The 23,294-nt window shown below is 38.1% G+C and overlaps 1 protein-coding gene across 13 annotated transcripts in view; it reads right to left on the bottom strand.

Moving 5' to 3' along the window:
* LOC106871201 (uncharacterized) overlaps positions 1 to 23,294 on the bottom strand; it is a 54,994-nt gene that overhangs the window by 9,025 nt on the left and 22,675 nt on the right. For 9 of the 13 annotated variants that reach the window (XM_089340158.1, XM_089340160.1, XM_089340153.1 and 6 more), the window contains 7 exons: positions 19,435 to 19,580; positions 18,537 to 18,707; positions 17,827 to 17,977; positions 16,865 to 16,983; positions 15,303 to 15,464; positions 5,501 to 12,544; positions 43 to 4,413 (listed from right to left, as the gene is read on the bottom strand). In XM_089340158.1, coding sequence (XP_089196284.1) covers positions 43 to 4,413; positions 5,501 to 12,544; positions 15,303 to 15,464; positions 16,865 to 16,983; positions 17,827 to 17,977; positions 18,537 to 18,707; positions 19,435 to 19,580 — 12,164 coding nt within the window. The remainder of the gene's footprint in view (positions 1 to 42; positions 4,414 to 5,500; positions 12,545 to 15,302; positions 15,465 to 16,864; positions 16,984 to 17,826; positions 17,978 to 18,536; positions 18,708 to 19,434; positions 19,581 to 23,294) is intronic. The other 4 variants (XM_089340163.1, XM_089340166.1, XM_089340164.1 and 1 more) reach the window with 1 other exon arrangement.

Below are 23,294 nucleotides of genomic sequence, written 5' to 3'. Positions count from 1 at the left end.
AACCTTACAGCCACAACAGTACAGAATGAAAGAGGGTGTTACCTGCATTGCCAACTGCTGACACCTTGACTCCCTCAATTGGAGTCGATGGTTGGCTTGGTTCAATTCCGCCTGAACACTGTTGTTTTGCTCGATACTCTTAGAAAATTGTTCCTGCAATTTCTGATACTCTTCTTGGAACTGGTTTAGCCGATCACCACCATTTTGAATGACCTGCAGTTGTGACTTAAGAGATTCATTCTCAAAATGAGCTTCTTTCAGTGAGCTGTTCACTTGCACCATATCCTGTTTCAACTGTGTGTTCTGATTGGTCAGTTCCTGCACATGATCTTCTAGTTCTTCAACTCTTTTAGTAAATGTTACTTGCTCTCGTTTCAAATGTTCTTGCTGCTCATGAGCAAAACTTTGTTCTTTTTCCACTTGGGTCTGCATTTTGTTCCTAAGCTCTTCAAACTGCTTTGCCAAATGCGTGTTATCCATCAATAGTTTGTTATAGCGTTCGTTCACCACAGACAATTCCTCTTTGCTGGAAACCAACTCTTTATTTTGTAAAACTATTTGTTGTAGCTCTGTGGTAAGCTTACTGTTTTCTTTTTTCAATCCATCTACAGACTGGCATGTGTTCTCTAAATCATGGCCTTCGGCAGTCAGTCTTTCAATTTGCTCATTCAGAATGTCCACTTCATTCTTCAAAAGAGACAAGCTTTCTTCTTTTCGACTCACTTCTAGCTCAGCCTCTTCAAGCTGTCTCTTCCAAACTTCCCGACTGCTAATTTCCTTTGTTAACCGATTTACTTCTGCTGTCAATTCTTCAATTTCTTTCATATTCTGTCTCAACATTTCTTTGTTTGCCTCCAGCTCCATCTTAACAGCTTGGAAATTTTCTTCTAGAAACATCTTTTCTTGCTCAAGTACTCCTTCTCGTTTCTGAGATTCCCTTAACTGTTCTTCAATGGCACCAGCTTCTCGGGCTTCTCTTTTGTACAGTTCTCTTTCATTCATTTCATTCTTCATCTTTTCTAACAACATTTGATTCTCATCCTTTAAATGGATTATCTCACATACTTTAGCTTCTAATTCTTTTTCAACATTAGACAGCCTCACTTCTAGATCATTTTTCGCCAACCCATCTCTCTCATCAGATTCCCTCTTCGTCTTTTCTAACTCTGCGACTAACATTTCCTGTTCCTGCGACATTTTATTTTTTGCTTCTTCAAACTGTTTCCTCAATGTCTGCACTTCCTTACGATGGCTAACAACTTCTTCTCTGGCAGCATCCACTTGATCTTTTAAGTTATCCCGTTCTTCAGACAAACCTTGTAACTGAATTTCAACTTGACTGCAATGATCCTTAGCAATGCTGCTGTTTAATAGTTCTTTCTCATATTTCGAAACGCTCTCTCTCAACTTGTGGTTTTCACTCTTCAAATTATCTTGACTTTCCTTCTGTTTCTTAACAAGTTGTTGGAAGTCTTCTAGGTCTGCATAGACATTTTTACATTCTCCTTCTAAATTTGCGATTTTATTCAACAAGGTAGACTTCTCCACAGAATACTGATTGCTGGCAGTCTCCATTTCTTGTTTCAGACTGATCCACTTATTTTCAAAATCAGATTTTTCTGACAAGACATTTTCAATTTGTTTCGACAGTTTTTCACATTTTGACTGCAACTCAGAATTACTCTTGGACAACTTCTGATTTACTTTCTCGTTTTCTTTCTTATTATTCTCAAACTCTGCCAGTTTTTCAGCAGCTTCACTCTGAGACTTTTGTCCTTGTTGACAGAATACTGAAAGTTCTTGATATTTTACTTTTTCAGAATGAAGGTCATTCTGGAGTTGAATAACTTTCGATTCCTCACCTACCTTCTGTATCTTTAGATTTTCCATTTCTTTTAAAAGATTATCATTTTTATCTTTAAAAGATTTCAGCTTCACTAATAACTTCTCACATTTTTCTGTTGTTATTTGATGTTTATTCTTTAATGTCTCATGTTCTCGAGAAAGACTTTCGAATCTCTCTTGCACATCATGTAATTCTTTCTCTATTAACAAACTCTCAGAGGGATTCTTAACCTCTGACCTCTGAATAGACTCTTTCTCAATGCGAGCACTGTATAAGCTACCTTGATGCTCTTTCACTAGATTTGGTTCCAAAGGCACTTCTACAGAATACGTTTCGGAAGATGCAGGATTACACTTCTCCTTAAGCATGGAGTTTTCTTTCTTTAATTGTTCTAGATTTTCTGAAAGCACCGTTTTCTCTTTAGAAGACTGCAAGAGATCTTCAGTAAATTTTTCAATATCTTCTTCCATTTTCGCAATATTTTCATGACTCACATTCAGACTTTCTTCCAAAGCTTTCCTCTTTGAGTCAGACTTCTGGAGTTCAGCATTTAACCGATTATTTTCATTAATGGACTCCTTCCACTCAGAAGTTAACTGTTCCTTTTCTAAACTCATCCGACCAGATTCTGCCTTCAGTTTTTCATACAAAATCCTTAAATCTGGCTCAAGATCAGAAGCAGCCCTTTCGCTTTCTCTCTCTCTCAAATATTCTAATTCTTCTTTATATTCCACAATTAATTGTTCCTTTTGCTGAACTTCATTTGAAACAGCTTCCAGTTGGTTTTGAATCTGTTTCAGCAGGACATCTTTGCTGTTTATCTCTTCTTTATTTAATTGCAATTCTTCCACCGTTTGGTTATACATTTCCTTAAGCTTCTTCAGTTCTTCAACAGTATGTTGGTTCTGTTTGCTAACATCATCCAAAGCATTTTTTAGCTCTGAAATTACAGTTTCTTTTTCAGAAATCTCATTACCAACACCAACCATTTTTTCTTCAGAAGCTTTCAGGAGCAATGATTGCTCTTCAATACATGCATTCTTTGCATTAATTTCTGCTGACAGTTCCTGCATCTTTAGAGTCATTTCTTTCAGCCGGTGATCATCCTGATCAGTCAATTCCATCAGCTTTTGTTCCCATTTTGAAGCGTTTAGTTTGTTATCTTCCAACTCTTTGTTCTTATTGGTGATTTCTTCTTGAAGAAGATGAATTGTACGGCCAGATTCATCCAGTTGTCCATTGAGAAATGTAATCCTGACATCTTTCTCCGTTTCTGTTTCCATTGTCTTCAAACTCTGCTCAACTTCATAAACTCTGTCTTGCAATTCTAGCATTTTTTGATTTTTCTCTTCAATGATAGCTAGAAGATCTTCCTTCTCCAAATTTTGGGACAATAATAGTTCCTGTTTCTGATTGAAGTCTGATAAAAGGACTTCCTGTTCGTAACTTAACTGTTTCAATGTCTGATTCTCCTGCTGACTCTCAACCACTACATGTTTTGCTGCTTCTAAAGTAGACATCAATTTCTGCAGCAGTGACAGTGTTGCTTTACATGGCTCGGTACCAACACTGCCAGACTCCTCCATTCTTTTCTCAAACAGCTTTGCTCCACCAATGTCTTTTCCCTCAACCTCCGCCAATTCTGGCCACTCACTCAATACAAGAGAAACTTTCTGTTGAAAAAATGAATTCATTGAATTAATTTCTTCAAATACTTTTGCATTCGTTTCTTTCATTTCATCTTTGCCAAGTTTACTTTCATTCTTTGCCTCTTGAACCTGTAATTTCAATTTCTTGGCCGTTGCTAAGACTTTCAAATATTGGTTTTCTTTATTTTGAAGCGATTTCTTTGTTGAATCAAGTGCTTCTTTCTCTTTCTGAAGAGCATCCTCCAACTCCGCTATCTTTCCTTCACTCCCTTCTTTCGTGTTAAACGAACTCGTTAATTGTTCTTCTAATTCCTGCATGTTTTCTAAAAGTGACATTATCTTTTCATCTTTTTCTTTCAGTCTCCCTTGTTGCTCCTCATGCATCTTCATATTCTCAGCAATCTCTAAAGTCAGATGCTGCAGTTGCTGTTCTCTAACCGAAAGTTGTTCCTTCAGCAACAACACGTCTTGTTTGTTTTGCTCCTCTACAGAATCATTCTCTTGCTGTTGTTTATTCTTTCTTTCCAATAGTTCTTTCAATTCATTCACGTGAGTGTCTTTCTCAACCAAACTTTTATTAACCAAATCTAAATTTCTTTCAGTTTCTTGCAAATGAGTCGACAGTTTATTAATCTCAGCAGACTTCTCCTCAACTTGTGATGACAGTTCCTGTATTTGCAAGTCTTTTAACTTAGAATGTTCATCAGTTGATCGTAATTCTAACTTAACCTGTTGCATTTCATGCTGCACATTCTGCATATAAGACTGCATTTCTTGGTTGGCTGTGACTAGATCGGTCCACTTAGTCTGCAGTTCTTCGTTTTGTTTTTGGACTGAGACCAACTGTTGATCAACTTGAAGTTTCTCCTGCTTCACTTCATCTAATTCCAGAGATATTTTATCCAGTTCCACAGACGTCTGCAATGACATTGATGAGAAACAAAAGTTAGAGTTTTCAAAATATATTCACATACACACGGTCGTCTGTTTCTTTTTAAATAATAACAACAACATGTGAATAAATAAATAAAAACAAAGCAAACCCAAACATAACAATAATAGCTATTATTATTATTATTTCTAATTTTGGAACAAGGCAAGAAATTTTGAGGGGAGGGGCAAGGTGTTTACATGAGCCCCATTGCTCAAACTTGCACTGATTTTATCAACCTTGAGAGGATGAAAAGCAGCGTTTAAACTAAGAATGTAAAGAGCCAGAAGAAAATGCCACCAAGCATTTTTGTCCAACAATTTAATGATTCTGCCAAAACATTTCTGATCAAAGCACCAAATATTTTATAGAAGGAATTATCTGGTTAATGGCATCAACTGCTTGACTGCTACTTTAGGTTCACTGACCTCCATAAAGATGAAAGACAAAGTAGGCCTCCACAGGATTTGAACTCAGAACATAATAGTCATTTCTGCTGATTCTATTATACACCACCACCACCACCACCACCACCACCACCACCATTACCACCACCATCAACACCATTACCACCACCATCACAACCACCACCACCACCACCATCACCATAAAAACAATAGTTCTTAGTGTAGGTATGAGATATGAAACAGGGGGAAGGGCATTACCCAATAGCATTGACCTCTAGTGCTTGGTCGGTACTTTATCTCATTGATGAATAGCAAAACCCCTGAGACCTACGACAGAGTGAAAGAAGTACAGCAAGGCCTTAACCACAACACATCATGTGGAATACTGTGAATGCAATAGAGAACAAGCAACACAAAACGCTACACACGTATGGCACGCACAGAACTGTACTTTGTTATGCAGGGAAAACATACAATAAAAAGAAAATGTTGAAAAAATTAATAACAAAGAGGGATTTTTGCAGAATTGCATATAACCCATGCTTTTAGTAGAGGAAAGAGACGAAGGGTCTGGAAGAAATATGGAAGAAAATACATAGAAGGAATCTCCAATGCAAAAAGGGAAAGTAAAGAGCATCGAAATAACAGTGTAGTAATTGATCCTTACATGTTGAGGCGTCGGCTGAGTATCTCGTGTGGTGTCAAGGTTCTGTGTAAGGACAGGGTGGTTGCTGCCGTCCAGTTCCGAGACATTTTGGCTGCCACTGATGGAAGACATTTCTTCTGGACATTTCACAGACAATTCCTGCTGTTTTGTCAACAAACTCCTAAGTTTTTCAATTTCACTGCCCTGGTTGTTACAAACATTGGCTACATGAGAATAGGCAGCGGCGAAGGCAGCAAAGTGCTTCTCCAGACTCTGCAAATTGTCCAGATTTGCTGTGCTGCCAGCCAGCTTATTTACCAATCCGTCTGTGACATCATCATGGCATTCCTCTTCTTCCTCGCTCTCTTCCATTATTGTTTCCAATGTGGAACCGTGGACATCTTTCACATAAGTCAAAAGACCAGAGATTCTACTTTCAAGAGCATCCAAAGAGTTTTTCACCCTCTTTGTCTCTTCCGAATGACTGACGGCTGTGCTGTGGCTATCATCACAGGCATTCTGTAGTCTAGCAACTTCTTTGACAAGTTTCTTACGTTCAGAAGACAGAGCTTCCATAGTTTCACTCATTTTCTGGATGGCTTCTTCTTTAGACAAAACTACAACGTTCAACTCTGATACAATGTCCAGGAACCGAGCATTGTCAGCATCACGAGACAGTGCCAGGTCTTTCAAATATCCCCGAAGCCAGTTTAAAAAATTCACACCTGTCTGTGTGTCTGAATCATCCAATGGGCACATTTCAGGCTTTGGTTTCACCAGGTCAACCTGTTCTTCTGTCGACGTAGAATGTTCCAGATAGTTGCTATTGTTGACAATTTTATTTAAATCTTCTAAAACAGCATCATGTGATTTTGTGTTAGCTTTCAAGCTTTCTTCTTTGATATCGTTTTGGATTTCTTTGAGACAACTCATGAAAGATCCAAAAACTATGAAAATCTCTTGTTGGTACCTTTGGTACTGACTCAAGAAACGGCTTACCGTTTCTAAAGCTTCTGCAGTTTTAAAACTTTTTTGTTGACATTCATCTAAACTTTGAAATAGTCCTGAACCCAAATCTTCAAAGAGTTGTTTGAAATGATTCTGTGAAGAATCCGCTTCAGGTTTGTGGAACTGATTTTGTGAAACCAGTTCCAAAATCTCTTTTACCAATAAAGAAAATGACTCTTGAATTGTTTCACAGCAGTTTCTTGTAGCACAAAGTTCTTCATTCCTTGCAGATAATGTCATCTGAAGCTGTTTCATTCCATCTTCCAAAGACAACTGTTTACTATCAGCAGTAGAATTTAGTTCCAATATCTCAGCAGTTTTAACATCTAAACCATCTTTCAGTTCGGTCACTAAAATTTCAAAGTCATTAATCTTTATTTCTTTTTCTTTCAGTTGTTCATCCAACCTCACAGCCTTTGAGTTCACCGTTTCCAACTGATTCTTCAGTGCTTCTATCTCAGCATTGCTTTGATGATAAGATTTCTTTAACTTTACACACATTTGCTTCAAGCGTTCATTTTTATTGCATAAATCTGTAACTTCATTTCTTGCCACCGATTCATCCCTTTTAGGTTTATTTTCAACTTCCGTATCCTTCACATCTGGGGTCTCATCCAGATATCTTTCCTTAGCTGGTTCTTTCTCAGAAGTTTTAATTTCAGAAAAAGAAGATTTCCAATTTCCAATTTTAGTTAACACTTCTGACATTTCAGTTTTAATATTTTCAACCTTAATTGCAATTAACTCAGCATTTTCACTGACTTTTTCATTAATTTCTGCTTCGTTTGGCTCTTTTATAAGACTAACGTCAGGTGACAATATTTCACTCAAAGTTTTACAAATATCATTTCTCCAAAACATTTTCAGTTCTTCAAAATGTTTAGAATAAGCGTCTGTCTTGGACCTCAATTCCATGAGCTCATCTCGCAAACACATCTCAGATGCACAAGAATCTGATGTACCATATGATTTTTCACTCAAAGTTGGAGAACCAACTCTTAGAATTTCACTTCTCACCGATTCCACACTTCCATATCTGGAAGCTGACATCGTAGAAAGACCCTTTTCAGTAGTTTTTTTGGTCAAAGATGACTTTCTCTTTACATCTTCTGGATTCTTGTTGACTTTTTTATCCCCAATTTCTTGACTTCTTGTCCGGCGCTTAAGCAAGGGTGTATTTTTTTCAGTTTTGGGTTTTGTCCCTGCCAGCTGCTTTTTCATTCGTTCTTTATCGATTTTCATTTGACTTATTTTACTTTCCATATCCATAACCTTTTGGGATAAAACCTGCTTGTCCCTCAACACTTTTTCAAGACGGCTTTCTATATCAAGACATTTTTTATGCTCCCGTAACACTTGTTCCAGATGGTTCTTCACTTTATCCCGTTCTTGACAAGTTGACACCAGTTCCATATCCACTTTAGCCAATTGCTCGGCAACACGATCTTTTTCCACCAATTTCTTCTTCAGATCTTCTTCCAATTTTCTGATGGTAATCCTCAGCAGCTCCACCTCATCCATCTGACACTCCAACATTTCCTTCTCCTTCAGCACTTCAATTAACCTCGTCTGCAACTCATCTTTCTCTTTTACCAATCTACCATTTTTCTCCAACTTGATTTTCTCTTCATCAAATTCAACCAAACTATTTACATTTAACACAGAATCAGTAAGTTTGGGATCACCAATAAATTGATCTTTTCTTTTTATCAACTCCAACACCTGATCCTGAGAAGATCCTTCCAAAGCCTGTACAAATGCCTTCAGATCTTGCGATTCTTTGCCTAAACAAGCAACTCTGTCAAACAAGGCATTCAGTGACGCTTCAAGAATATCTTCTTCGCTCAGGTTTCCCTTATTAACTGTGGCTGGAGGAGTAACATTGATTCCAATCTGTTGGCATTTTGCAAAGAAATTCAAAATAGTTTTTTGCATAGGTGCTGTATTGTGTAAAATTTCTTCAGATACTCTTGAAATATTTGGATCTTTTTTGCTGCCTATCTGAGCCGATTCTTCAATTGCAAGAACTCTCTCTTTTTCAACAACAAATTGTGATTGACTAGGATCCTGTGTGACCACTTTCTCTTCAGAGCATTTTCCAGAAGTTTCTCTTGTGTTTACATCCAGGATGCTCACATGCGTTTCTTTCCAAGTCTGAAGAACATGAAACAAATTTGAAAATTTATCAACCAAATTTTCAAGTTGATTATTTTCACTTTTATCATTAGAACATACAATAAAATCAGAATCCTGTGATGGCATCTGCTCTGACCCATTAACCAAAATACAAGCACAGTTCTCATAGATTTCTGTCAGTTGTTTGGCAGCTGAACCGAATGCCAATTCCCTGTCCGTTTGCATTTGTTGTAAGTCTTCTAGCATCAATTTCTGTTCTTGCAAATATTTACAAAATTGGTTAATTTGGCCTGGAATGCTTTCTTCTTTCAGAGCATCTTTCTCAAAGTTTGAATTTAAAGAGTCTAATAACGAAAATAGGTTTTCTCGTTCTTGAACTAACTCTTTTAATTTCTTTATAATAATTTTGTTCCCACATTCCTCTTTCAAAGAAATATCAGATTCATTGTGTCTTTCAGAGGAATCAGCAGCTGTGTTACCATTATTCAAAGAAGATGTGCTCTTTGATTTTCTTGTAGACTTTTTAGCAGGTTTTTTCTTTAAAGCGCCATCAACATTGGAATTTGGGGTCTGTTTCTTCACATTCTTAAAGGGCATCCCAGAAGACTGTAATCTTGGTGGGAGAGGTTCCGGTAAAGACTCTTTACCATAATTATTCAACAAACAAGCATCAATCAATTGATTCATTTCAGAACAATCTTCTTCATTGCTGGAGATTTTAGTTTTAAGTTGAGCACATTCTTTTGACTTCTCAACCAATTCCTTCTTCAACCTTCCCACCATTTCTTGAGACTTATTTCCTTCATCTATCTGGAGTCTGAGATTACTGATTTCAGTAGTAAGGACTTGATTCTTGTTTATTAAATCGGTAATAGTTAGTTCGGATTCTTTCTTTACCTTTTCAAACGAGTCTTCCAGCGCCAGTTGAGAATCATGAAGAACACCTTGAAATCTAGAAAGCTCCAAATTTTTTTCCTCCAGATTATATTCAGATTCTTTCAATTTTTGGCAGAGTATATCATGTTCTTGTTTCAGATTTTCATAAGACTTCCTAAAACTTTCCACGGCGACCTCTCCTTCTTTGACACTATTCTTCATTTTTTCCAAAGATTTCTCACTCGTGACTCCTAGTTCTTTACTATCTTTTAGTTCAGATTGAAGATCTTTGATAACTTGTTCATAGAACTGGTTCTCTTGGAGCAACATCTGGAATTTCTCTTTACTAACTTCTTGGAATTCTTTAGTTTCATCGACAGACAATAGTAAATTTCTAATCAAATCTTCCTTCTCCTGTAAACTCACTTTAAAGTTAACAATATCCATTTCAGCTTCATGTTTCTCCGACTGCAACAATTCTATCTCTTTTACTAATCTATTTTCGTTTGCCACAGATTTCTGCAACTGTTCCTCAAGACCAATAATACAGTGATTCCTCTCAGCCAACTGATTATCAAAACGACTTTGTAATGAAGAGAGTTTGTTGCTTAAACTAAGATTTTCTTCTCGCTGTTTTTCAGCCGCTTTATTAGAAGACGTTATTAGACTGCTTTGCTCCTGCAGTTCTTGAACTGTCTTTTGATGATAATCTTCAAATGATTCCTTTATATTTTTATTAACTGTTTCAATATTTACTCTAAGCTCTTTTTCTACTTCCAACCTGTTACCAAGTTCCTTAAGTTTGTCTTCCAAATCTTTCTTCTCCCAACATGCTTCTTGTAGCATTGCATTGTTTTCCTTTATTTTATCTTCAGCATTTTTAAGATTGGTTTCAAGTTCCCCAATGGTACCTTCTCTCTCTGACATCACCTGTTCAGCTTTAACTAATTTACCTGCAATATCCTCATTATCTCTGGCCAACACCTGCTCTTTCTCGTGTAACAACAACTGGTTGTTATCATATTCAGATAGTTTTAACAGAAGCTGATTGTTCTCCACCTCTAACCATTCCACTCGATCTTTGTGTTCAGCAAGAGATTTTTCAAAGGTAAGATTACTAGCTGAAACTTCAGACAATTTAGAATTAGATGAAGCAAGTGCTTGTTCAAGATCATTAATTTGATTAGAGCATTTTTCTAAATGAACATTTAATTGAGATTTTTCCTTTTCTAGTTCATCTGAGTAATGTTGAACTAAACCTTCCTTCTCAGACAACAAATCTTGTAGCTGCCCTATCTTTCTGGTTAATTCTAAATTAGTGTTAGTAACAAGTTGTATTTCACGTATACCATTTTCAACCTCAGCATGCATGCATTTCTTTTCATGTGACACTAATTCTAAATTTTCAGACAAAAGTCTCACCTTCTTTCCTTGTTCTTCCAGCAAAATCTCCAGATCTTGCCTGTTGGTTTCCCTAGAAATTTCCTGGTCTTTTAAGAGCCTCAGTTCTTCCTGTAGACTGGTTTGTTGTTGCGTCAATGCCTCTACTTGATTTTTGGCATCAGTCAGTTGCTGCTGCATGAAGTTGGAACTGTCTTGAACATTTTTAATCTGTTGTGTTAAGTCATTTTCATGAAGCTGGCTTTGTTGTAATGACAAATTTAAGCTTTCAACATTGTCCTGTAAAGAAGTGATTTTTACATCTTTCTCTTCCATAAGTTTCTTCACCGCTAGTTCTTGCTGTGAAGAATCTGATTGTAGACTCATCAAAGTCAACTCATTCTGGCTACATTTATTTTCCAATTCTTCAATGTTGGATTTAAGTGATTCATTATTTTTTTCGGAATGTTGTAGCATTGATTCAAGCCGAACTTTCTCTGATAGCAATCCTTCTATTTGAGAAATAACTAATCCAATAGTCTCTGATAGAGGCATTTCCATTTCAGAATCTGTTGATAAAGTCCCAAGTCTATTGATAAGCAAATCTTTCACCATTTCACCAGATACTTGCATGGTCCTTTCATGGGCCACCTTCTCAGCCTGCACTTTCTCACAAAACACTTTAGATTCATTGAAGCTTGCAGTCAATTCAGACACTTTCACAGAAAGACTTTCGATTTGAGCATCTTTTTCTGTCTTTTCAGTGTTCAGCTGCAATACAACAGAGTTCATTTCTTCACGTTTGCTATCAAACTCAAATTGTTTCTCATTTAGAAAGTTGGTCATTTGATCCAGTGAAGATTTAAGGTTTTCTAATTGTGCCTGTTTCTCTGCCATAATCTTGCCACTATCTTCATCCATTCTGGATTGTACAGAAACCACTTTGGTAAATTCCTCAACTTTTTCTTGCAGAGATTGCTGTAAACTCTCTACTTTAGCTTCAGACTCCGATAAACTTCTTTGTTTACTTTCAGCATCTTTCTGCAAAGCTTCTATTTGACTCTGAAACAGGGCGGTTTGAGAGAGGAATTCTTGCAACTTCTCACTGGCTCCCTTTTCTTTCTGCTCCTGAGAGACTTGCAGTTCCTTAAACTTACATATTTCAGCTGTCTGAGTATCAATAGTTTCCTGAAGAAACTTTATATTTTGATCCTTCATTGACAAATTTTCTTTATATGAATTATTCTCAGCTGCTCTGTCGTGCATGGAAAGTTGAACATTTTTGTTGTAGTCCTGAAGCTGGGATTTCAACGATTCAACCTCAGTTTCTTTACTCTCAAAAGCATTCTGTTTCTCATCCTGAGACTTCTCAATAATTTCAAGTCTCTGCTGCAGTTCCGTGACACATTCAGCTTTCTCTTTCACCACATAGAATAGTTTCTCCACAGAAATCTCAGTAATACCAAGGAAATGACAGATGTGACCGATTTCCTGGCTCTGCTGCTGGAAGTTGCTCAATGTTTCATCAAGAGATTGCTGCAGTTCTTTCTGTGCTTTTCCATGTTCACTAACAACTGTCTGAAGAGCATCTTCTGTCTGCTGCAGCTTCATCTGAGTCTCGTCCAAAGAGGTTTGGGTCTTCTTCAGTTCCTCATCTGTTTCAGCCTACAATGACAAAAACAAAATATCAAGATTCACTGACAACATCATCATCATCATCATCATCGTTTAACGACTTGACTGAGGACTGGTGAAACCGGATGGCAACACCAGGCTCCAATCTAATTTGGCAGAGTTTCTACAGCTGGATGCCCTTCCTAACGCCAACCACTCAGAGAGTGTAGTGGGTGCTTTTACGTGTCACCCGCACAAAAACGGCCACGCTCGAAATGGTGTCTTTTATGTGCCACCCGCACAAGAGCCAGTCCATGGGCACTGGCAACGATCCCGCTCGAAAAACCCCATGTGTCACTCGCACAAGAGCCACTCCAGGGGCACTGGCAACAATCCCGCTCGAAAGATTTCATGTGTCGCCCGCACATGAGCCAGTCCAGGGGGGGGGGGCACTGGCAAACGATCCCGCTCGAAAAAGCCTCATGTGTCACCCGCACAAGAGCCAGTCCAGGGGCACTGGCAACGATCCCGCTCGAAAGACCCCATGTGTCGCCCGCACACGAGCCAGCCCAGGGGCACCGATTATGTATATATATATATATATATATATATATATATATATATATATATATATATATATATTCTTTTACTTGTTTCAGTCATTTGACTGCGGTCATGCTGGAGCACGGCTTTTAGTCAAACAAATCGACCCCAGAACTTATTCTTTGTAAGCCTAGTACTTATTCTATCAGTCTCTTTTGCCAAACCGCTAACTTACAGGGATGTAAACACACCACCATCGGTTGTCAAGCGATGGTGGGGGAGACAAACACAGACACACACACAAATATATACATACATATATATATATATATATATATATATATATATATATATACGACAGGCTTCTTTCAGTTTCTGTCTACCAAATCTACTCACAAGGGTTTGGTCAGCCCAAGGCTATAGTAGAAGACACAATGTTTCGGCTGATTTATGCCAGGGCATATAGCGCGGGCTACTAACTCCAAGATGCTGAGTTCAATTCCAGGCAGTGCTTTGAATAAAAAACTAATAATAATACTAATAATAATAATATCAGCAAAAAATACCTTAGGAATGAGAACCCAGAGTTGGGTTCAAAATTCTACAAGGACACCTGATAAAGGCTCCAGCCGAAACATTGGGGTAACAATAAACAAGATGAGGACATATATCCGTCCAATGGAAATAACGTAAATAAAGTCCATCGTTATTGGTGACACTAATCCACAGAATCGTTCGGATTTTATACTCAATGTTTAAGACATCTCCTGGTTTGAGGGTGACTTTTATCCTTCAGTTCAAATTCCGTCCTGTACACCTACATATACAGTAAATTAAATTATGTCAAATCGCCATTTATCAGTAACGAATTGTGATTAAATCTTAATTTTAAACTGATATGCTTTGCTTCTTGGACGATGTTTCCTTGACGCTCAACGTTGATGATGTAAGGGACATAACCCAATCGTTGTTCGACCAAGTTTTATTATTAAGAGAGGATGACGTGGCCGAGTGGGGGGGGGGGGGGGAGAACTGCTTTCCAATTAGTTTTTAAAACAGGAGTTAATTAAAGAATGATTTAATGAGCATCAATAAGTGGAGGGCCACTTTCGTTCTAAACAGGAATTAGCAACGTTAAAAGTAAATCCATTCGCGAAACAGAAGCGTTTCTATGCTGGCGACAATGTTTTAAATAACCGGAACGAGAATGAGTCTGGACTGTTGACGAGGAATTATGGAAAATGGTAAACAGTTATTGCGTTTGAAACAAAGAAACGGTGACTGTAATGATTGATTATGATGGAGAGAAAATGCTATAATTTAAAAATTAGGCAAAAAATATCGAAAACACTGGTGGACAGAACTTGATAGTTTGTGTGTGTGTCTGTCTGTGTGTGTGTGTGTGTGTGTCTGTGTGTGTGTGTGTGTGTGTGTCTGTGTCTGAAGAAGGTGGACATGTCGGGTCTCTGCTACACATGCGAACGCACAATCTCTCCTCCCTTGGGCTCTTGACTCTTAAGAGTCATCGAAGCGCCGCTATGACATAGGGGCATGTCTTAAACAACAAAATGTGGTGGAAGCCATCCCTCCACAGGTTTGACCACAGCCGATGTTTTGGGGAGAGGAAAAAAAAATAAAGAGAAAAAAAATCGACCTTAATATCGGCTGGACTGGTAATTCATCGATCTTGAGGAGATGAAAAGCAGATGAGGTTGACTTCGGTCGGGTTTGTATAAAGGACACGGGGAACCAGAAAGTTCTAACTGCCATCGCAAGCAGCAAAGAAAAGGGGACAGCGGGAGTTAAAGGGAAATAACTCATGCTTAAACCCAGTTGTCGTATCAAACAAACGTAATCCGTATTAAATCTGTTTGGATTAGGGTTCGCTGCAAGGGATCAACAAATATCGGGACCCCCACAAAGAACTTTTTGCAATCCCCCACCCCGCCGGCAATTTTAGGGAATGGACTTAGCCAAATACATTGACCCCAGGGTTCAACTGGGGCCAATGTAGTCAAGCCTAAAAGTATGAAAGACTAAGATGACAACAGCAGCATTTGAACTCAAAATGCAAAGATCCTGAAATGCCATTAAGCATTTTGTCCGATGCATTAACGATTCAGCCAACTTGTCTTAATCAGAAATAATAATTAAATTTTTTTTTATCTAGATTTTGTCGTTGTTTTATTTGGGGGGTCGGGTGCTTTTGTTTTGTTTGTTTATTTGTTGTTGTTGTTGTTGTTTTTGTCGTTGTTTGCTTTGTTACCTTGGCTTTCTTCAAACTCTCCATCATTTGGTCAACGTTCGATAAGGACTCATCCTTTGCCGATTCCATTGATTGCAATTTCGAAATCAGATCGTTTATTTCTTGCTTTTGCTTCTTAGACACATCATCTTGAGAAACCAACTGATTCTGTAATTCCTGGATCTGGAAAAACACAGAAAAAGATACCCATCTATATTGAACCCCGAAAATAAATGTCATTACAAATTATCAACAAAAAAACACTCGTTGGATTAAATCTGGATAATCCTTACTTCATCCCAGTGGTAAGAATTTTACTTCTTTAATTCTTGGTGATGGCCTTGAGGTGGGGAAAAGTGGGGAGATCAGGGCATGAATGTCACAAATATCTTCCTTATCTTTCTTTAAGTCTTCAGCATTCAGATTTCTCTGTCAAATGTAATTCTTATTTATTCCCATTGTTTTGAATTAATCCTGCTTTATCTCACAGCTTCAAAATTTCAATGATGTGGATTGTTTAATTTTAAAATGACATTGTAAGACAGGTGCAACAGGCTGGATCTAGCAGGTTTGAACATAAAACAGAATATTTGGGACAGATATGGTTGATCTACGTGCTAAAAGGTTAAAATCAATTACCCATTTACGAATCACAGGGATTACATCATAATTTATAATTAAATAAACACCAATAATAATAATAATAATAATAATCCTTTCTACTATAGGCACAAGGCCTGAAATTTGTGGTGAGGGGACTAGTTGATAACATCGACCCCAGTACTCAACCGGTACTTAATTGATCGACCCCGAAAGGAAGAAAGGCAAAGTCGACCTTGGTGGAATTTGAACTCAGAATGTAGCGGCAGACAAAAATACCGCAAAGCATTTCGCCCATCATGCTAACACTTCTGCCAGCTTTCTGCCTTAGACCAATAATAATAATAATAATAATAATAATAATAATAATAATAATAATAATAATAATCCTTTCTAGTAAAGGCACAAGGCCTGAAATTTGGTGGGGAGGGGACTAGTCGATTACGTTGACCCCCTAGTGTTTCACTGGTACTTAATCTATTAACCGCAGAAGGATGAAAGACAAAGTTGATCTTGGCAGAATTTGAACTCAGAACATAAAGATGGACAAAATGTTGCTAAGCATTTTACCCGGCCCAGTAACAACTCTGCCATCTCCCCACGCTATTAATAACAATAATAATAATAATGATGGTTTCACTTTTCGGTACAAGGCCAGCAATTCTAGGGGAAGTGGTTAATCGATTACATCAACCCCGGGGCTCAAGTGCTACTTGTTGTAAACACCCCGGAAGGATGAAAGGCAGAGTCTACCTCGGTGGAACTTGAAACCCCGAACATAAAACCAGATGAAATACCACTAAGCATTTTGTCTGGCATGCTAACGGTTCTGCTAGCTTGCCACCTTAATGATGATGATGATGATGATGATGATGATGATGATGATGGAGATGGTGGAGGAGATGGTGATGGTGATGAAGATGGTGATGATGAAGATGAATTAACATTTCTATTTCAGAATAAGAATAGAAGGTAGATTTCACCATCAGTTGGAGTCTGGAGTTTTCTTCTTCAAACGCTATATTTGGTTGTTTTTCATATTCAATTTTCAGCTGGAGGTCACTGATCTGCTTCTGAAGAGCACCTCTGTCTTTTTCTAGAGCTGCAGAAAGAAAAAAGAAAATTTATATTTAATTTTTATTATCATATTTTTATTATATATACTAAATGTTGTCTGGGAATTAAAACTTCAATTTGTTTAAAAAGAATCACAGTAGTTTTGGATAAAGAAATGATCTTAAATACCATGTTTATATTAGTTCTGCCAGATGTATATGGCTTCTTTCTATTAAAACAATATTTTGTGTCTGCGTGTGTGGTTCAATAACGGAAATGTCTCAATGACACTCCAGCTGTTACAATCCAATTAATACACACACACACACACACACACACACACACACACACACACACACATATACATATATATACACATACATCTTTGCCTACGTAAAAAAGTGTGTTACTGTCATGGAGATTCTTACAGTAATTTTTAACTCCTATTTTTAAATTCGGTAGGTTGTCATACTGGAGTCACACAACTGGCACCTATGCCGGTGGCATGTAAAAGCACCCATTACAGACTCAGAGTGGTTGGCATTAGGAAGGGCACCCGGCCTGAGAAACCATGCGAAATCAGACTGGAATCTGGTGCATCCCCTCGGCTTACCAGCCCTGGTTAAACCATCCAACCCATGTCAACATGGACAATGGATGTTAAATGATGATGATGATATATATATATACATACATATATATATATATATATATATATATATATATATATATGTACAAACATACATATATATATATCATTGTCATCATCGTCATCATCATCATCATACAATAGTGCATAATCTTGTTTTTTTTTTATGTTTTAGTAGACTAATTAAAAGATGAGAGTAGGTCATTAACAGTGAAAGAGAAAGAAACAGAATCAATATACCATCTTTGATGTCTTCTAGTTCAGAGTTTCGTATCTCTAAACCGACTTTCTCCCCTTCCAGTTTGGTCGCTAATTCACTCCTGTCAACGAGATGCTTCTGAAGCTGTTCAACTGCCGCATCCGAAGCATGGATCTGGGCTTTGAGACCCTCCTATCGAAAAACAAACAAGCAAAATTAATTAAGAAACATTTTTAAAAGACCAATTAAAAGAGACAAACTAAAATGCTTTCACAATCTTCATTCAGAGCTTTTACAGACAGGCATGAACACTACTACATCACTCTCTTCTTCTTCTGATATCAATTTACTCACCCATTGATGGATATGACTGATTGTGACCAGCAGTCACCCATGCACACCAGCCACCCCTCTCCATGCCACCGATGTTATTCAAGGGAAAGCGAAGGCCATGCTACAGCTTGGCACCTGTGATGGTCGCAACTCATTTCTTCAGCTGAGTGAACTGAAGCAACATGAAATAAAGTGTCTTGCTCAAGAGCACAACACACACCCTGGTCAGGGAATCAAAACCCGTTTGTTTTATTTATTTCTTGGTCCTTTTGTTTTTTGTTTTTTTTCTAATATCAATAAAAGGACCAATAGACAGATCAAAAATGGTCTACAGAAGCCAAAACAGAAAAGAACAACAACTACAACAAAATAATAAAAAGAACAAGTATATGGTGCTCAATCAAAACCCATCACTCACAATTTCAATTTGGCCATTCAACAGTCCAGCTTCCATATTAGACGTCTTCTCCATCTCTAAACGAAGATTTTCCGACAGTTCGGAACATTTTTGTTGCAGTTCAGACAGCAATAACTTGTCTTCAACAGAATGAGCAACCACAATCTCACCATCGGCAAACGGATTCATATTCTGTGGAAAATATCAATTATAGTTGTTGTATTCGTGACTATATAAGTGTATGTGTGTGTGTGTATGTGTGTGTGTATGTACGTGTATGTATACAAGTGTAGATACATTCCTCTATCCCAATGTTTCTCAACCTTTTTACCCTTACGTAACTCTTAAAATAAATCACATGTCTCAAGGAACCCCTGCCTAAAAAGAATCATATACCATATCTTTCTCATATTTTTTTCATCATAGTTCATGTGGTAAATATCATATATATACACACATATATATCCATATATATATATATCCATATATATATATATCCATATATATATATATATATATATATATATATATATATGGTTGTTATATTTTTTGATAACATAATAGGATGATGTCTATATTACAATATTACAATAACCAACAATGTTGTGCATGTATAGTAATATTACAATCATGAAGTTAGCATTAGCTTATCTCACTCTTTCTTGCGGGACCCATAGGAACCTTTTGTGGAACCCTAAGGTTCTGGGGAACCCCAGTTGAGAAACGCTGCCCTCTCCTCTTCTCTCTGTCTCTCTTTCCAGATGAGGAAGTTATTCACCTCCAGCAGCAGCAGCAGCGGCGGCGGCAGTGATGGTGGTGGTGGTGGTGAATTGAAGATGGCCCCTCCCTTCTTTCTAAAAACGAATTCAGTTGGTGGGGGGGGAGCATCTTCAGCATCGTAATGTTTGTAAACACTGACCTGTTCTGTCTCTAACGTCGACGCCCTTTCTCTAAGAGACCAAACTTCCTGTTGAGCACCTCTCAGCCGTCCTTCGAGTGACTGTACATGGTTCTGCAGCCCTCTGTTGTGCCGCTCAGCTTCAGCCAGTTGCATCTTCATCTCCTCTGTTAATTAATAAAAACATAAAACATTAATCACATAACAGATAGATAAATAAATATGTGTGTGTGTGTGTGTGTGTGTGTGTGTGTGTGTGTGTGTGTGTGTGTGTGTGTGTGTGTGTGTAATGTATATATACATTCTATATTATATATCTATATATATATCTATTTTCATTTTCTCTCTCTTTTTAGTTTCTCTCCCTGTTTATTTCTGTGTTCCTTCCTGTTGAAGAGCATAGGCTCGAAACATAAAAGACGTTCTCACTTCCCGAACATTAAACTAATACACTTGTTCGTTGTTTACACACCCGTCTTCATCTTTTGTTTTGTTTGTTTGTTTTTTTGTAAATTCCAACTATATATATATATATATATATATATATATATATATATTTATATATACTAAAGAGTAAATTTATTCAATAAAATCACCATTGGCTTCAACCATGGCCCCCAGATGACTCCGGAGTCTCCTGCAACTCTTCTGGACGGTATCCTTGTTTGAATTGGTGAATGCTGCCATAATCCTTGCCTTTAGTTCATGCTTGGTGTTTCAAGGAGTTTTGCTGGTCTCTCGCTCAACTGTGCCCCACACACAATAATGATAGGGGTTGCAGTCTGGAGAGTTAGGTGGCCAGATGTTAGGGGTAATGTGGTCACAGATATTGTCTGACAGCCATGATTGGGTTCTCCTGCTTGTGTTGAATGGTGCAGAGTCCTGTTGCCAGACACAGGGTCCTCCAGCAGCCACCCTCTTGACCAGAGAGCAGCACACCTCCTCCACACACTTGAAATAGGCTCCATGTTGAGTCTGAGGTCGTGTGGGAGGATGAATAGAGGCATAACGATATACAAACCGACAGGATAGTCATGGGTGGAGTGTCTTCTGTCATACATCTACTCAATCAGAGTTAACCTGGGGCTAAACAACCACTAAAGGAGCATCTACACCAGACATGGCAGTCTTTTCCAACCAGCAGGCCACACATGGCTCATTTTTCATTAGGTGTGCCAAGAAGAAAGTGCCATGGGCCACAGTTTGCCCATGACTGGTAGAGAGGGAGGCACGTAGCTTAGTGGTTAGGGTGTTAGGCTCAAGATCGTAAGATTGTGGTTTCGATTCCTGGACCGGGTGATGCCCTGTGTTCTTGAGCAAAACACTTCATTTCACGTTGCTCCAGTCCACTCAGCTGGGAAAAAGGAGTAACCCTGTGATGGTCTGGCGTCCCATCCAGGGCAGTGGGGAATATATATCCCATAAAACTGGGAAAGCAGCCCTTATGAGTCGCTATGACTAGAGAAGGTAACTTTACTTCTTTTTTTTTTTTAGTGGCTAGGTGAGCAGGCCAACACTGCTCCTAATCAGAAGGCTATTCCATTGCAGGGTGTACCCATTTACAGCCGAGTGGACAGGGGCAATGTGAAATGAAGTATTTTGCTCAATCAAGAACACAATGTGCAGCTGGTCTGGGAATCAAAACTGTGATCTCCCAATCACCTAATCACTAGGCCATGTGCCTTCACCTCACTCATATCATGTGTTTAAAATATATATAGTGTATCCGGATCAAACATTTTATTTCTGGGGTAAATCACAACCTGTCTAAATACTCAGCTCCCTCCCAGAGAGTTCCCTTGACATTTAGCACCCCCTTATTAGCTCACCGTGCCACCAAGGGCATGCTGCCAACCATATTAAAAATCACTGCCTTACAGCCTTAAAAGAAAGATCACATTGGACAATGTAATCCATGATATACAATACCAAAGGATGGTCATGATTGGAATGCTTTCTATCACAGGTTTATTTCGTGGATAAGGTGGGTCTAAAGAATAACTAATCTTAAAATCTTACCTTAACATTATTTGTTTACCGTCTGGACTTCCTTCCCTTTGCACAATGCATATGTGTGTGCGGGAGTGGAAGTATAGAGGGGAAAGCAACTATAGGACACTGCAGCTATAAAACAGAGAGAGCAGTGAAAGAAAATAGGGAGGACTGGAAGCAGAATGAAAGAAGAGGCAGCGGCACTGAAGGAAGTGGCTGTTCTAATATGGACTAGTGTAAGAATCAAGTGTTAGCAAGCTACATGCAGTGAGCGAGAAGAGGAGAAGGTAGAGTAGTGAAAATAAACTGTGAATGGAGAGGGAGAATAAAAGTGTGTGTGTGTGTGTGTGTGTGTGTGTGTGTGTGTGTGTGGGTGTGGGTGTGTGAATGCATATGTATTAGTATATGTGTGTATGCATGTATGAGTGTGCATGTGTGTACATGTCTGTATATAAGTATGGATATACGTGTGTATGTCTGAGTGTGTGTCACCCCATCCCTTAGACCCCCACCTTTGCTTCCCCTACTCTCGCCTCCCCCACACCCCACCACACCACACCACACCATACACCACCATACCACACACCACCATACCATACCACACCACCCCACACACACTAGCACTGACCACTTCCCAGCACCTACACCATCATCCTCACACCTACACATGCACATACGCACACATTAATGTTACCATCCCCCTTCCACATGCACATACACGCTCTCACATACACACGCATGCGCACCTTCGTTTTGGGATCATCACTACTTCATTATCTCCCCTTCTTCCTAGCTCTCCTGTGTGACCCTTCTGTCTGGCCTTCACCATGATAGATCGCTAGCCACTAAACCTTTTCCTATTTTCTCTCCCTGTTTATTTCTGTGTTTCTCTCTGTCAAAGAGCGTAGGCTCGAAATGTAAAAGACTTTCTCACTTCCCAAGCGTTAAACTAATACATCTGTTTGTTGTTTACACACCCGTCTTCGTCTTTTGTTTTTTTTTTGTAAATTCTCACTACATATATATATAGAGTGTGTGTGTGTCTAGTTTATTCTCCTGCAAGTGAAAAATTGTAAGTGAAACAGTTCAACAAATTGTCACAAATCATTTATTAAATAAACAGTGTGTATTCCTAACATCTAACACCATCTTGTGCTCTATATTTTAAGTGCAAAATACAGGATTTCACTTTTCTGTGGGTCAGCAGTATGAGTTTCAATAAGCATCCGTTGAGCTATTTGTCAATGTAGACAACAAGTCCATTCCCCCAAAATTCCAGGCCTTGTGCCTTGAGTAGAAAGGACTTTTATTATTATTATTATTATTATTATTATTATTATTATTATTATTATTATTATTATCATTATTATTGAGGTGGTGAGCTGGTAGTTGGGAGTCGATAAAAATAAGTACCAGTTGAATATTGGGGTTCATGTCATTGACTATCCCCCTCTCCCAAAATTTCAAACCTTGTGCCTATAGTAGAACAGATTACTACTACTACTACTACTACTACTACTATTACTATTATTATTATTATTATTATTATTATTAAGGCAGCAAGCTGGCTTGATTGTTAGAGCATCAGAGAAAATGCTTAGCAGCATTTGTTACAACTCTTTACATTCTGAGTTCAAATCTCACTAAAGTAAACTTCATTTTTTTTTTCTTACCTGGACCTTCAAACAGCACATTAACCCCTTAAAAATTAATAGGAATGTTATGATCAGTTAAAAAAAATTTTTTTTTTTCTAAACCCAAGAAAACTCGTGGTTGGCCTCATTAGAAATCTTTAAATGATTTTCACAAATTCCTGATATAAATTTTCTAAGAAATTAAATTTACAAAAAAAGCAGCTGACGAAATTTAACAAGTGAGAAACAGTGAAC

The sequence above is a fragment of the Octopus bimaculoides genome, chromosome 23 (assembly GCF_046866305.1).
Source record: "Octopus bimaculoides isolate indiv1 chromosome 23, ASM4686630v1, whole genome shotgun sequence".
Classification (NCBI taxonomy): Eukaryota; Metazoa; Mollusca; class Cephalopoda; order Octopoda; family Octopodidae; genus Octopus; species Octopus bimaculoides.
This window is presented reverse-complemented; position numbering and strand designations above follow the sequence as displayed.